Source organism: Vipera berus, assembly GCF_964194415.1.
Source record: "Vipera berus genome assembly, chromosome: 3".
NCBI classification, from domain to species: Eukaryota; Metazoa; Chordata; class Lepidosauria; order Squamata; family Viperidae; genus Vipera; species Vipera berus.
In genome coordinates, this window is record NC_138204.1 from 164,841,012 (window position 1) to 164,854,814 (window position 13,803).

The 13,803-nt window shown below is 37.2% G+C and overlaps 1 protein-coding gene across 1 annotated transcript in view; it reads left to right on the top strand.

The window, feature by feature from the left end:
* Positions 1-587: 587 nt before the first annotated feature.
* Positions 588-13,803, top strand: part of APCDD1 (APC down-regulated 1) — a 34,810-nt gene continuing 21,594 nt past the window's right edge. The window contains exons 1-2 of the mRNA XM_081324229.1: positions 588-1,257; positions 12,941-13,118. Of these exons, the coding sequence (XP_081180355.1) occupies positions 1,200-1,257; positions 12,941-13,118 (236 nt within the window). The 5' untranslated portion in view covers positions 588-1,199. The remainder of the gene's footprint in view (positions 1,258-12,940; positions 13,119-13,803) is intronic.

Sequence of the window (13,803 nt, forward strand, 5' to 3'; positions counted from 1 at the left end):
GCTGGAGTTTCCCGAGACCCTTCCTCTCTCCTGAACGGGCAAGGGAAAAGGAACAGAGACCGAGATTTAGTTTTATTCTCAGTAGGCGTGCGTGAAGCAAGCAAGGCACAGGGCTGTCTTTTTTTCCCCCAGGAGTATAGTAAAATTTATTAGCTTAAAGATGCCACAGCACCCCCGCTGTTGTTCTTTTGCAGCAAAAGGACTACTACCTCTCTGGAGGAAGGGGGACCCCTCCTTTTCAAAATCTGGCTCTAACGTCATCCGCTGTTAGGCCCCGACTTGTTTGGTACCCACGATCAAAGGAGGGCTGGAAGCGGGAACGCAGCCTGGGCAGGAACTGCCGGATCCTCCCTTCGAAGCCTCTCCGCTCTTTGTAGTCTCCTTTCAAGTCAACCGGTGTCCGGTTTCAGGCGGCAAGCAGTTCGCCCCGCCCGGCCCCGCCCCGGGCCACCCAGACCCCTCCTTCTGGGGTTGCGGCTGGGAAGGGAAATATGAAGGGGAGTAGTTGTTGGTGCCGCCGCCGCCGCCGCCGCCGCTGCAGCGCTTCAGATAAAAGCCGCAGGAGGAGACGCGGAGGGAAAACCGCCTGGAAAAAAAAGGCGGCGGCGGGCGCCCCAGGCGCGATCTGAGCCTGAGCAGGCAGCGGCGGCGGCGGCTTCGGAAGGCCAAGGACTGGGAAAGCCTTGGGAGCTTTGGCGCGCGCCCGAAGCTCGCCGCCTCGGCCGGCACGAGGCGGACCGCCTCCCTTGAAAAGTTTTGGTCGGCGGGTGGGTGGGAGAGCTGGAAGACTGAAGCCCAAGGGCGGCAGCTGCCTGAAGACGCCGGAGCCTCGCGCTACTTTCTGCAGTTGGAGTTCGCCCCGAGTTGGGAGGGAGAGGTGCGAGGGCTTGGGGAGCGGGGGGGGGGAGAGGTTGGATCCCGCCAGGTGGGTTGCGCGCGGGTCTGGACTTCATCCTTTGCGCAGGACCTTCGCTCGCTCTTGCGCTGGGTTTTGCCTTTTTTACGATTAATATTGCTTTTAGCGCGTGTTTCGAGCTTAGTGTGCGTGAGAGGACTTGGGGGATTTGGAGGAACTTCAGCGGTGCGGAAGAAAGGGATTAAAGCAAAAAAAAAAGAAGAGAAGATTTTTTTTTAATTTTTTATTTTTAAGGGCGCAAAAAAAAAAAGTTCAGAATAGAGAAGCTGTTGAAAAGCTGGAAATGTCCTGTCCCTGCTGCATCTTGGTTGGGTACCTGTTCCTAGTCCTGCTCTTGCATGGTGAGTACTCAAGAAAGAAACAGAAGTGCATTTGCAATAATCTTTTACATTATTCTGATAACAAGAGTAATGCCTCAACTTCAAACTCCTATGTGTTGCTAACGCTGTTCTTAATGGATAACAAATAATTTTCCCTTTAACGATGGGTTGTCTTCTGTCATTTCAAGCCTTTTGTATTGTAGTGGAAAACAATATTTTATTTTAATATTTTTTTTTGCTGTACAAATGGTTAGAGACGTTAGCCTAGTATTTATTGGCAGTATTCTCATGACAGCCAGGTCTCTTATTTCCCTGGAAAAATTGAAAGAGGCATATTGGTGAACAATTTAAATGTGCAACATTTGGGAGGCTGATTTTTTTTAATCAAAAATGTCAGCTCCAAAAGCAGGAATTGCTGTATAGATGCATTCATGTTTTTTATCAGTTGCATATTTGATATATAAAATCCTGAATGATCTAACACAATATTTAGGTAGAGAGAAATGTGAGATTTTGCTTTGTTATCCATATTAATATAGTCCCATTTTTGCCTGTTTAGAAGTTTCATAAAAGAACTTCCCACTTTTATTTTCTTAAATGCCTACCTTAATATCACCATGGGCTTAATAGAGAGGCCAAGTTGACTTCTACATCCAAGAAGACCTTAGAAAAAAGGGTCTTAGGCCATTGACCTAAACCAGTTTTTGCTTCAGATGCATTGTTCACTAATAAAATGATGGTACATTACAGTCACAGTTCTTTTCCACTTAATGATGAAATGCCAAGATGTATTTTAATTGGGGGGTGGGGGTGGTTTAAAAGTTATATACATAAAAGTAACAACAGGATCACCCCAAGCATTTGTAGAATTTACATTCTGTTCCCAGCACTCCACAAACAAGTAAGGAGACCCATACTGGTCTTTTGTAGTTTTGACCCCAAAATTGGTATCCAAGAGTACTGAAAACTGTGTTTAAACATATACTTTCTACTTAGTCATTGCCAAATCTTTTAAATTCATCTTAAAACAGAGGCATAATCTCATACTGTAGTAATGGATTCTAGAAAAGTACATGCTATGTAAGAAAATACATTTCTTGGCCTGCCTTGACTTTAGTGTTCATTAATGTGCATTGCAATGTTATCCCACACTATTAGTGATGTAATGTACCTCTGTCATGATCCCTTTTCACTTTTCTTATTTTCTACTGTCAAGTCCATTATTTTAGTCTTTTCTCAAATGGAAGATAATAACTGCATCATTTTCGTGCCCTTTCCATTGCTCTAATGTCATTTTAGAGATCCGATAGCTATCTAGAACTGCAACTAAATTTGCAGATAACGTAATATTGTACATGTCTATAAAAGTGTTATGATATAGTTATCTTATTTTCAGTCTTTTAAAAGGTTTTTACTGTTGCTGCAAAATCTGGTATTCATATTCCCCTGATAAAATTCCAGTGTCTTCCAATAATCATAGCTGCTTCATTTGTCATCATTACTATATTATTATTTGACAGGTGATTTTCACATTTAATATTCTGTTTGTGATTTTATTGTCTATGTCTTCAATATGAGGAGAGTGTCTTCAGTGTTCAGGAGTCCTTCATAATCTGTGTTGTATTTCCCTATTCTGAATAATTTGTTTACAACTGCAGCCTGATTTTATCTAGTTTTTTTCCATCTATTACCGCCCACAGAACAATTTTTTTTCTGTTGCTTCCCTTTTGCACTAAAGCAAATTTCAGAGAGTTTGAATCAGTGAGAGGAATGTAAGGGAAAATTCAACTGTGCAGAAAGCCCATTTATTTGTTGCATTCAATTCCAGATCACTACACATGCACAGGGGAATATTCTTTAGTTATTAATCTACAAGAGGGCTTTTAAGTTTATATAGGAGCTTATGTTTATATAGAAGCTTATTAAAAACAGCTATAAACTAAAAATTGTTAAGAACATTGCTAATATTCTGCAGCAAGGCTTTTGTTCTTTCATAACATTTTTGCTTTGGTGATCTCCAATTTAAAATGTTCATAAAAGTTTGTAATATTTTAGATTATAGCTGAGAAACCTCTTATAGACACTTATGGAGTCTATTTTCAACTAGGATAAATGAATGATTGGAATTCTAGTACACTAACATTATGTTTTCCACTTTGCCCTAAATGTTATTTGATAGAAATGTTTATTCATTGGATGAATGAGTATCTGAATAGCTGTCCAGTATCTGTTAAATTAATAGAAATTAGTTTAACATCAGCATTTGAACACACCTGTATTTTTATACAGGTGTTTTAAACACATAGATGTTACCTTTCCATCTCTTTGGGACTCTCAAATGCTGAAATGCCACACATCATGATTAAAAAAATCTGTACCTTCTAGGTAACTTGTCATTTCATAGATAAAAGGCCTGCTTTTAAAAAAAGTACCGGTACTTATTTTCCTCCAATAACTCAGCACAACATATACAGACTATATAAATATGTCTGGTTGAAACAGACCGGCATGAACGCCAAGGTGTACTTTAAAATTCTCTGGTCTGGGAGTCTAGAAATCAGAACAGAAGATTTGAAGTTAGAGGCTAAGTAAGGAGAGAAGGTGTAATTATAGGGTTAGACTCATAGGCTCATCTGCTTAGAATTACCAAGCTGTTTTAAACTTTGGCTGAAATATGAAACAAATCAAGGCCAGTAGTCAGATCAAAACAGCCGCTGCCAAAAGAATTTGAAATGGGGAGTTTTGCTTGTCCCTCCTTCAGAGTACTATCAAATTGGTAACATGAAAAAAGGGAGGAGAAAGAATCAATTGTTGAGGCTACAGTAAACATAGAGGTGAAGAACATAATAGAAAATCATAACCCTTTTGCATTCAAGTAAGAACAGATAATTGGATGGGCAGTGCTGGCTGGCCTCTTCTGTGTGATTTTTTTTGTTGCTAAATTTATGTAACATTCATAATGTTGACCTTCGTTTATGAATAAAGGAATCTATAGAGTAAGGCAACTGCCACCTCTTTTTTATACAATGCAGGTAACTTAAGAATCTGTCAGTTTCTGGTATGTATCTTAAGCCTTTTGTTACTGTCATTAAAGGTCTAAACTCATTTTTTTCCCCTTGAACTAATATCCCTTAGATCAGGGGTCCCCAACCCTCGCCCGGTCTATGGACTGGTACTGGGCCGCAGCATGCCAGCAATCGGTCCGCACAAACAAGCAAAGCCCCATTCATGGGATGGAGGCAGCACACAAAACCATGCACTCTCCAATCCAGGTGGAAAAACCTCTCTCCATGGAGCCGGTCCCTGGTTGGGGATCTCTGCCTTAGATTGCGGGTTCTCAATCTGGTTTTCCCTTTCTCTCTCTCTCTTTCTCTCTCTCTCTCTCTCTCTCTCTCTCTGTGTGTGCGCATGTGTGATACAGCAAACATAGTATTAAAGGTCCTGAGGTCCAGCTTGGGAGAAATAAAAGAATATTTTAATGCTAATATATATTATGTCATTACATTTATAATTTACTGTCTCAGCAACTTTAGTCCTCGACTTGCAACCACAATTGGGACCAGAATTTCCATTGCTGAAGGCAGTTGTTAAGTGAGTCACACACGATTTTATGACCTTTTTTGCCATTGTTGTTAAGCAAACCACTGCAGTTGTTATGTGAATCACATCACATGATTGTTAAGCAAATCCAACCTTCCCGATTGACTTTGCTTGACAGAAGCCGGCTAGGAAGGTCACCAAATGGTGATCATTAGACTCGGAGTGTCATTAAAAAACATGCTGGTTGACAAGTTGACAAGATTTTGATCATGTGACCATCATGTGAGTACCAGTTGTAAGTCACTTTTTCAGTGCCATTGTAACTTTAAGCAGTTGCTAAATGAATGGTTGTAAGTTGAAGACTACCTGCATTCTGTTCTCTTTTGAGACTCATCTGTGGTACAACTATTGCTAGTGGAGAATAAGTGCTTTATTATCCATCGTATTGGCTTGAGGTGAGTTTTATACAACAGAGGTCCCCAACCTTTTGGGCACCAGGGACCGGTTACATGGAGAGAGGTTTTTCATGGACCGGAGGGGGCGTGATTTTGTGTGCTGCCTGTATTCTGCAGATGGGGCTTTCCTTGTTTGTGTAGACTGGTTGCTGGCATGCTGTGGCCCGGTACTGGTCCACAGACCGGGGGTTGGGACCCCTGTTATACAACATTTAGAATCAATTTGCAAAAGTTGAAGTCAATGTGGCTGCATAGAACAAGGCTTCTTTACTAAACTTGTCATGTACTGCTCCAAACAATCCCATTTACTATACTGTCACTTGCAAAATGTTGAATCAAATAATTTCTGAAAAAGGTAATGGGCCTGAGTTCAGTTGGTTTTATAAGCAATTCTGTTACTTTTATTATAACCCAATATATGTGATATCTGATGCAAATTTTTCAAACGCTGCTGATTGGGTGAGATATAAATTTAGGATTACCTGATTAATTAATTTAGGACAGAAGATATAAATATTACATATAATTAATTTAACAATTTTTGTTGCCTTAAGATGTGATGGATTTGTTGAATTAATTGGAGACTAGATTTATCAGACTATTAACCCTAATAATCATGTGGGAGTTTGCATATTCAGAAACAGTACATTTCCGAACTTCAGTTTCTTGCATGCAAACACACACATTGCCTCCCGTGTCTTTTTTGTGGGTTTCCTATAAGCATCTGGCAGGCCATTGTTGGAAGCAGATGGTAGAGATAATCTAAATGGACTTCTGATGTCTTTGATTTTTGTTCTAAACATGGAGAGTCTTTGTCTTTTATTTCTATGACTCATACTCTCTGAATCTTTTCCGATTCCACCATTGGTCAAAATCTTGTCTGGAAGATTATATCCGTTGCAGCTGCATAGCATCCCAGCCTTAGGATTTTGCTTTTTCTATGGAAGATTCAAGCTAAATTATTTCTTCAAGTCAACTATTAAAATTGACATTTATCATTAATGACTGATAAAACTGAAAAAAATCTTATCAAGATACTAGATTACATAGTTGTATCGAACCAGTGGGACTATATGTGGCAATTCATAATTTATTATACATTTTATGTCAAACATACAGAAACTCTACTATATATTTAAAAATTGAATCAATTTCCTTATCTACTGACATTATGTAATGGAATAAAATGTAAATTGAAAAAATTCACTGTATAGACTAAGGAAAGGAGAAAAAAGGGAGAGAGAGAGCATCATCTCAGTAACTTAGAAAAAGACTTAAAATCTTACATTTATTACTTGTTAAAGGCTTGCATCATAGGACAGAATTTTTCTGTTACAAAGATTCTGAATTCATTTTACTGCTCATTTTAATCTGAATTTCTGGAACAGAAAAAATTTGTCACATGATGCAAACTTATTATTTTATTTTGCTTACTTTATATTTCCTTTCTCAAAATAAAATTGATATTGTTATATTGAGTCTGTAGTTAGTTAACATGAAATACCGGACTGTACGGCAAATACATACAGTATATGATACCTATTGTAATTGCTTTTAAAATATATCTTTGTGAACATTGTGGATATTGTTATGAATGTTGCTTTTCTTTTCTTTATAAAGCTAGTGTATATATAACAAGTTACACAATCTAAAGTTGTCTGGGCAGCTATATATACATACATATATATAGTGTTTTCAAGTTAGTCTTGACTGTTGACTACATGGAGAAGTTCATGCAGTTTTCTTGGCAGGATTTTTCAAAGTGGTTTGCCATTACCTTCTTAGTAGGGCTGAGAGAGAATGACTGGCCCAAAGTCTTTCAGCTGGCTTCATGCCTGAAGCCGCATTAGAATGCAGTCTCCTAGTATCTAGCTCACTACTTTAACCATTTCATCAAGCCGGGTCCCCCCCCCTCTCTTTTTTTTCTTTAACAAAACATTAAAATGTATCCAGTATTAAGAATTAGAATTTGGGCTGTGGAGGCATCAAAGTAAGGACCACTCTTGAATTTTCAGTAAAATTATCATTTCAGACAGCCATTCATCCTAGAAAGTAACTTATGTTAAACTATATTAAATGTCATAATTATAATACATTCTGTCAAATTTGTTTTTTATGTTTATTATTTATGCAGTCTTGTAAGTATATAAACATCCTTGTTGATTGAAGACATTCCTATATAATATAAAAATGTGACTTAACATCTTTTTAGTTGTATACTAAGGCTGCAGGCTGTAGAAAAGCTTTTGTCTTTTGGTGATAAAATATGTGTCAACTAAATATTTGAATAATTGAAATTAAAGAATTTTCAACTACATTATTTAAACTTAAATTACTTAATTACTTTAGTAAATTACTGAATTACCTAACAAATTCTGTTACAGACTTTCATGGGACATAGTAAACTGTTGCATTCTGTTCATTTACTTAGCTGTTTATTATTATGGTTGGTCACACAGCCAGATGTTTAGACAGGATTTGGAATTTTATCAACCTATTAAGTCTTTTCCAAAGACCTGGGGTAGGCGGATGTTATTTGATGGTGTTATAGTTAAAGCTGTTCCAAGCAAAGCTGCCTTTTGCAATTGACTGTTGATGGTTTTGTCAACACAATAGTGGTACTCTAGCTATTTTGGGATTGTACCCAATGTGTCTATCACCATTGATGCTATCTTTGCTTTGCTGACTTACCACAGCCCATCTTTTCAGGCCAGATATTTTTATAATCCTTCTAGGGGTTAAATTTAAGACCTTTTACATACAGAACAAATGCTCTATCACTGTGTTATAGCTCCTCCCCTTTTATAATCTTTTTTTCCTTTAGTAAGTTTGCATCACAATCACAGATTTAAACATAAGCAAGAAAACAAGAATATAGTCATTGCTCAGCAAAAAATAACATATTTAGCCATTCTCCAGTATCTTGCAGTTTTTCCATTTTATATTAAGTCCTTGCGAAAGGACACATATTTTTTAAGGGATGTATACTAATATATATACTGAGCCACATAGGGAAAATAGGTACAGAATTTCAGAAGAGCATTAAAGAAGATTATCCTTTAATAATTTGGCTTTCATAAGTTACTGTCATTAGAGCTCCATGAAACTTTCATTAACTAGCTCCAGATGGAAAACATTTGTCCCAACATTGTGCAATCTCCCTTCTTTCTGGTTTAAGTAGGAAGAGTTACTATGTTATTAATAATTTACTAATCAATTTGTATGGCCATCCAACTCACAATTGTGACTCTCAGCAGCTAGCATCAGCTGAAAAACACATAAACAAAAGGCAATAAAATACATTTTAAAAAGGACATCTATTGTTAAGCACAACCAGTTTTAACTCAACAAGCTTGTCTAACATCCTAGTCCAATGCCTCGAAAGTAGAGCCCCTCAAGCTAACCACAATACTTCATTCTGGACCAGTTGTTGCTTCCAGGTGGTCTTCAAGGATACTTATGTATAGTTTGCATTGTAGTAGTCCAAACAGGAGGTGATCAAGTTTGAGGGATCGTGAACAGAGCTTCTCAATTCAGGAGCTGGTGCAATTAGTGCATAACTTAAGTTTGTTCAAAGACTTTCCTAGCCTTAGCAACCATTTGCTGTTCAAATAGGAACTGAATCCAAGAAGATCCCAAATGTGTAACAGTACTGTTTAGGGAAACACTATTCCATTAAAAAAAAGGTTGGAAAGTCCTCAGATCTCAGGGGCCCTAAAACCCACAATCACTTGGTTTTGAAATCTGTTCTTCCTCCAGACCCTCACAGCCTTCAACACTGGGGAAAAATCTAGGTGGAATCACTTGGTTGGCCAGGGATAAAGATGAGCAACCGAGCAGCATATTGATGTTGCTTAATCCTTTACCAATGAACCACCTCATCTAGAGGCTTCAGATACTGTAATGTGAAATAAAAGTGGGGACAGAGTTGAGCTCTAAGGAACCTCACAAAGCAAAGGCCTAAAACTAGACCTCTCTCCCTACCAATATGATTGGAATCAGCCCCAAAGGGAGGAGGAAAACTACTGTAACATCATTCCCCAGCATTCTAATATCCTATGCTGATCCAGAAGGATACCATGATTAATGACACTTATTTTACTTACTTACTTACTTACTCACTTACTCACTCACTTACTCACTTACTTACTCACTTACTCCGGGTGGCTGTATTGAAGATTTTTGACAGATGAGAGAGATGGCTAGCCAAAATTATGAACAAATGCAATATAGCAACAAATATTCTAAAGCAAGTCATTTCAGCAATGATTTAGGATGCAGGGGAAAGAAAAGCATGCATGTAGCTCAGACTTTTTTAAAACTTCTGAAAAGTTTCTGCTCCAAAAAGCATGTTGCGAAAGATAAAGCTTTATTTCAATACTGTCATAACAAAGTGAATATTCACAGGTTACATGTTTTCCTTATTTATTTATATCCTATTTGTATTAATTGTATAAATAACTCAAAGTGGTGAACCTACATAATATTACTTCCTCCTCCTGTTTTTCTGACAACCATCCTGTGAGATGGGGGGGGCTGAAAGAAAGTGACTGGCCCAGTGTCTCATCCAGCTAGCTCTCTGGCCTAAGGCGGACTAGAACTCCCAGTCTCCTGCTTTCTGGCATGGTGCCTTAACTACTAGACCAGGGGTAGGGAATCTTGACTCTTTTATGACTCATGGACTTCAACTCCCAGAATTCCTGAGCCAGCATTGCTGGCTCAGGAATTCTGGGAGTTGAAGTCCACGAATCATAAAAGAGCCAAGGTTGCCTACCCATGTACTAGATCAAACTGGTTATGTGCTAAACCTATCGAACCATGGAATCAAATAGGCCAAGTCTTGATTTCCCTTCGTGAAAATATTTGCTAATGATTGCACAGTGTCATCTTATACATAGTTATCCAGATGTTCCTTGCATAAATATTTGTAACCTCAGTGGGTATAATCTTGAGATCTATGCATATATTGGGTGTGAATATATAATATAATTTTTGTATAATTGTATCACTTCGGATATCCCTCAGTTTCAGAATTTTAGAACTGAAGTAGAAAAAAAATTAAATGGCAGTTCTATAGCTTAACTTTGAAAGGCATTTATATTTTTTTAAAATGTATTGCAGTATGAAGTGTTTTCATGGGATATTGTATTCTGTATATAAAATATATAATAGAGCATAAAGACTTGGTTTTCCTTTTACAATGATTAACAGACCAGTGCTACCTAGAAAGTAAGCTAATCTTGCTATAAATTGTCCAAATATATATGAAAGCTAATTTCTAAATACATTCTAGCATAAACAAGACATTTAAATATAAACAGAGAAAGAAATTGGGATCTGCAATCAAAAACAATTTGATAGTTTAAAAAACACTCCTGTAGAATGAGAACAAAAGAGGGTGTTGAAAATAAAGGAATTACCTCCAGAATAAGAGGCTACTTGATTTAGAAGGCCATAACTTAAGATTCGGATGGCACAGTTATTTATGGTATGACAAGGTTAAAGTAAATGTTGACTTTAGCAATCACTTTGTTAGATGTGCCATTCTAAGAGTCTGGAACAAATATAAAATAAGGTATTGGTGTCCCCCCAAGAAGCTTTTTTTTAGAAAAGTAATGGTGACGAAGCTGGACTGGTGAACTTATGGTAAAATAATAACTTTTAACTTTGGTGATTCCATCCTCAAATCTAAGGAGGAACTAGAATCAGAAGTACATGTCTGCCACTAGTTTACATATTTACAACTGAAAGAAAGATTTAAACTAGACAAGGCGGCTAGCCAATGGGGTTGGCCCTAGGTTTCCCGCCGAAACTGGGTTTCCCGCCAAAACCGTCCAGGCCAACGCCCCCTGGTGGCTGTTGCTACGCAGATGCCTGCACTTGGATACATAACAAAAAGAGCTATGGGTTTGACTCTGTTAAAAATGAATTCGAAACCCTATTGTGTGGCAGTGATGAATGTATTTCTAGGGTCTACAAAGTGTTATTGAGTTTAATTTTGGAAAGTAGATACGATACTTAAAACATGGTATGATTCACTGGGCAAGGAACTTTGGATGTAATATAAAGCTTAAACAATGGGAGAATATGTGGATGAAAGCTTTAAAATTAGAATTTAAAAGAATTTTTTTACAAAATGATGTATTGGTATTTAACAACAGATAAGCTATCAAGACTGTAGAAAGGTATTTCAAATAAATGGAAATGAAAAGAAAGGACTTTTTATCATTTATGGTGGACATGTGATAAAGCAAAGAAATACTGGAGTACGATTCATATTCTAATACAGAAAATTCTGAAAGTGAATATAAAGATAAAACTAGAAAATTTCTCTTGGGTTTAATAGAAAAAAGACTTCGATTTTTTATTATTATTTTTTTGGAACTTTGATGTTATATATGTGGACGGCAGCAAGATTACTCTATGCACAAAAATGAAGGACACTTTGATCCCCACAATAGACAAATGGTTGCAAAAGCTGATGGAGTTAGCCGAGATGGCTAAATTGACTGCTTTGATAAAAGAAAAAAAACACAAGTACTTTTGTTTCTACTTGGAAACCACTTCTGGAACTTGTGCTTGAGATGGGAAAAAAAATAAAACTTTGATTTTGGGTTTTACTGATTAGATAGTTCTATTGTTATAGAAATGGCTAGTTTATACTGTTATGTAAAAGTAAAAAGTTGAGGTTTGATGTTACTTCTTATTCTACTGCACCAAAGGGAGTTGGAAGTCAGTGCCTTTTTTTCTTTTTCTTTTCCCTTTTTCCTCCCCTACTTTTCCTATTATTTGCTTTCGTATTTTTGTATTTTATATTATAAACTAATTTTTAAAAATGTGGCAAAAAAAAGAATTACTATGAAGTGCAAAAGGCCCAGCAGATGCTCCTGATGCCTTTGAAGATTATTTTGTAACTTGGAAGGGCTGTTTGCCTATGAAATTTAACCCTTTTTAAAAGGCATAAGCAGGTGTCTCTTTTCTTTCCTCGCTGTTTCTCTTCCTTCTTTTTTCATTTCTTCTTCATTTTGCTGTTTCTGCCAGGAATGAGGGTGTGTGTGTGTGTGTGTGTGTGTGTGTGTGTACGCACGCATGTGTGTGTAATGTGTAATATTGATTTGTGCATGACAAAAAATAGTTGGAATATACAGGTAAGCTTTCATTACTTTTGTAAAAAGGGTAATTTATTTTACTGGTAATTAATTTGATTTAATAGCCATTAATTTAGTCAATATTTACTCCTTTCATCACAGCTCTACAAAATGCTTGGGAAGCAGGAATTATAGCTGTTGGCAGGTATCCATATTTGCATACATAAAATCAAATATGACACTTGTACTCATTTATTGACAAAAGGGATTTTTTAGAATAGGCTTCAGCTGAATTTGGCAACCCCAAGTTGATAAATTTGGAAGCTAGGCATTGCACAAAGCTTTTTTTTCAGTGTAGTGATAGCATGCATGTAATTCCTTGTATGTAGGGTCCAAGGATTAAAATCTGTCAGTCAATTAACTTTTTGTAATATCTCTACAGTCTTTTAAAATTTGCACTCATCATAATCTCCATTTCAAGCAGATGGTCAGCTTCTAGAGGCCTGCATTCACACGTGAAGATGTCTCTCATTGCCAACAAGTGGAATTTATTTTTTATACATTTATTTTTTATTAATCTAAATTCCCCAGAATGTTTATGTTTCATCTTTCATTATCCAGGGCTGGGAGAAGGTTCTGCACTTCACGACAGCAGGATTTCTCCTCAAACATTAGAAAAGAACGCATGGCGAACTTTCAAGGAATCACAGTGTCATCATATGCTGAAACATCTTCACAATGGCGCTCGGATTACTGTACAGATGCCACCCATAATTGAGGGACATTGGGTCTCGACTGGGTAAGTTTATAGGCAGACAAAATGATCCTATTGGAAAACACTACAGGCTAAAATAACTTGCAATCAGTTAAAGGATTTGGGAACATTACTTTTTTTCTTCCCCTTAATGATAATAGCGTCTGCCTCTCTCTCTCTCTCTCTCTCCCTCCCACCCACCCCTTCCCTCCCTTTCTCCCTGCCTCCCTCCCTCTCTCTCTCTCCATAAGTATCAAAGTCAGTTCTTATTGTAACGTGGCTGTAGTGATTGGCTGCAGAATTTTGTGACCACAATCTGTGTTTAAGCCATTTTAAATATTTTCTATTGTCCTTACTTGGAACCTGCAGCATAGCATAAAATTGTTCATGTGCTGTTCTCTTGTTGGAACTTAAGTATTATAGGATCTGGTGAATAAATTCGTGATTTCATGTTTTGTCTTCTGACATCTATACAAATTCATTAATAAATTGAAATTACCAACTTTCAGTTGACAACCCAAGCACGTGTAAATGTTTAATTGACACTATAGATGTTCTTTTAGAGTAAGATTTATTTTATAGTCTTCTTTTATGGGGTACCCTAAATTATGTATTTAGGATTACAGCTCCTTCAAGGCTAATCCAGCTGTCCTTATTCAGACAAAAGCCACAGTTAAACTTAATAGGACAATTACTTTCAAAAATACCAGTCTTCATTCAAGTCCGTAAA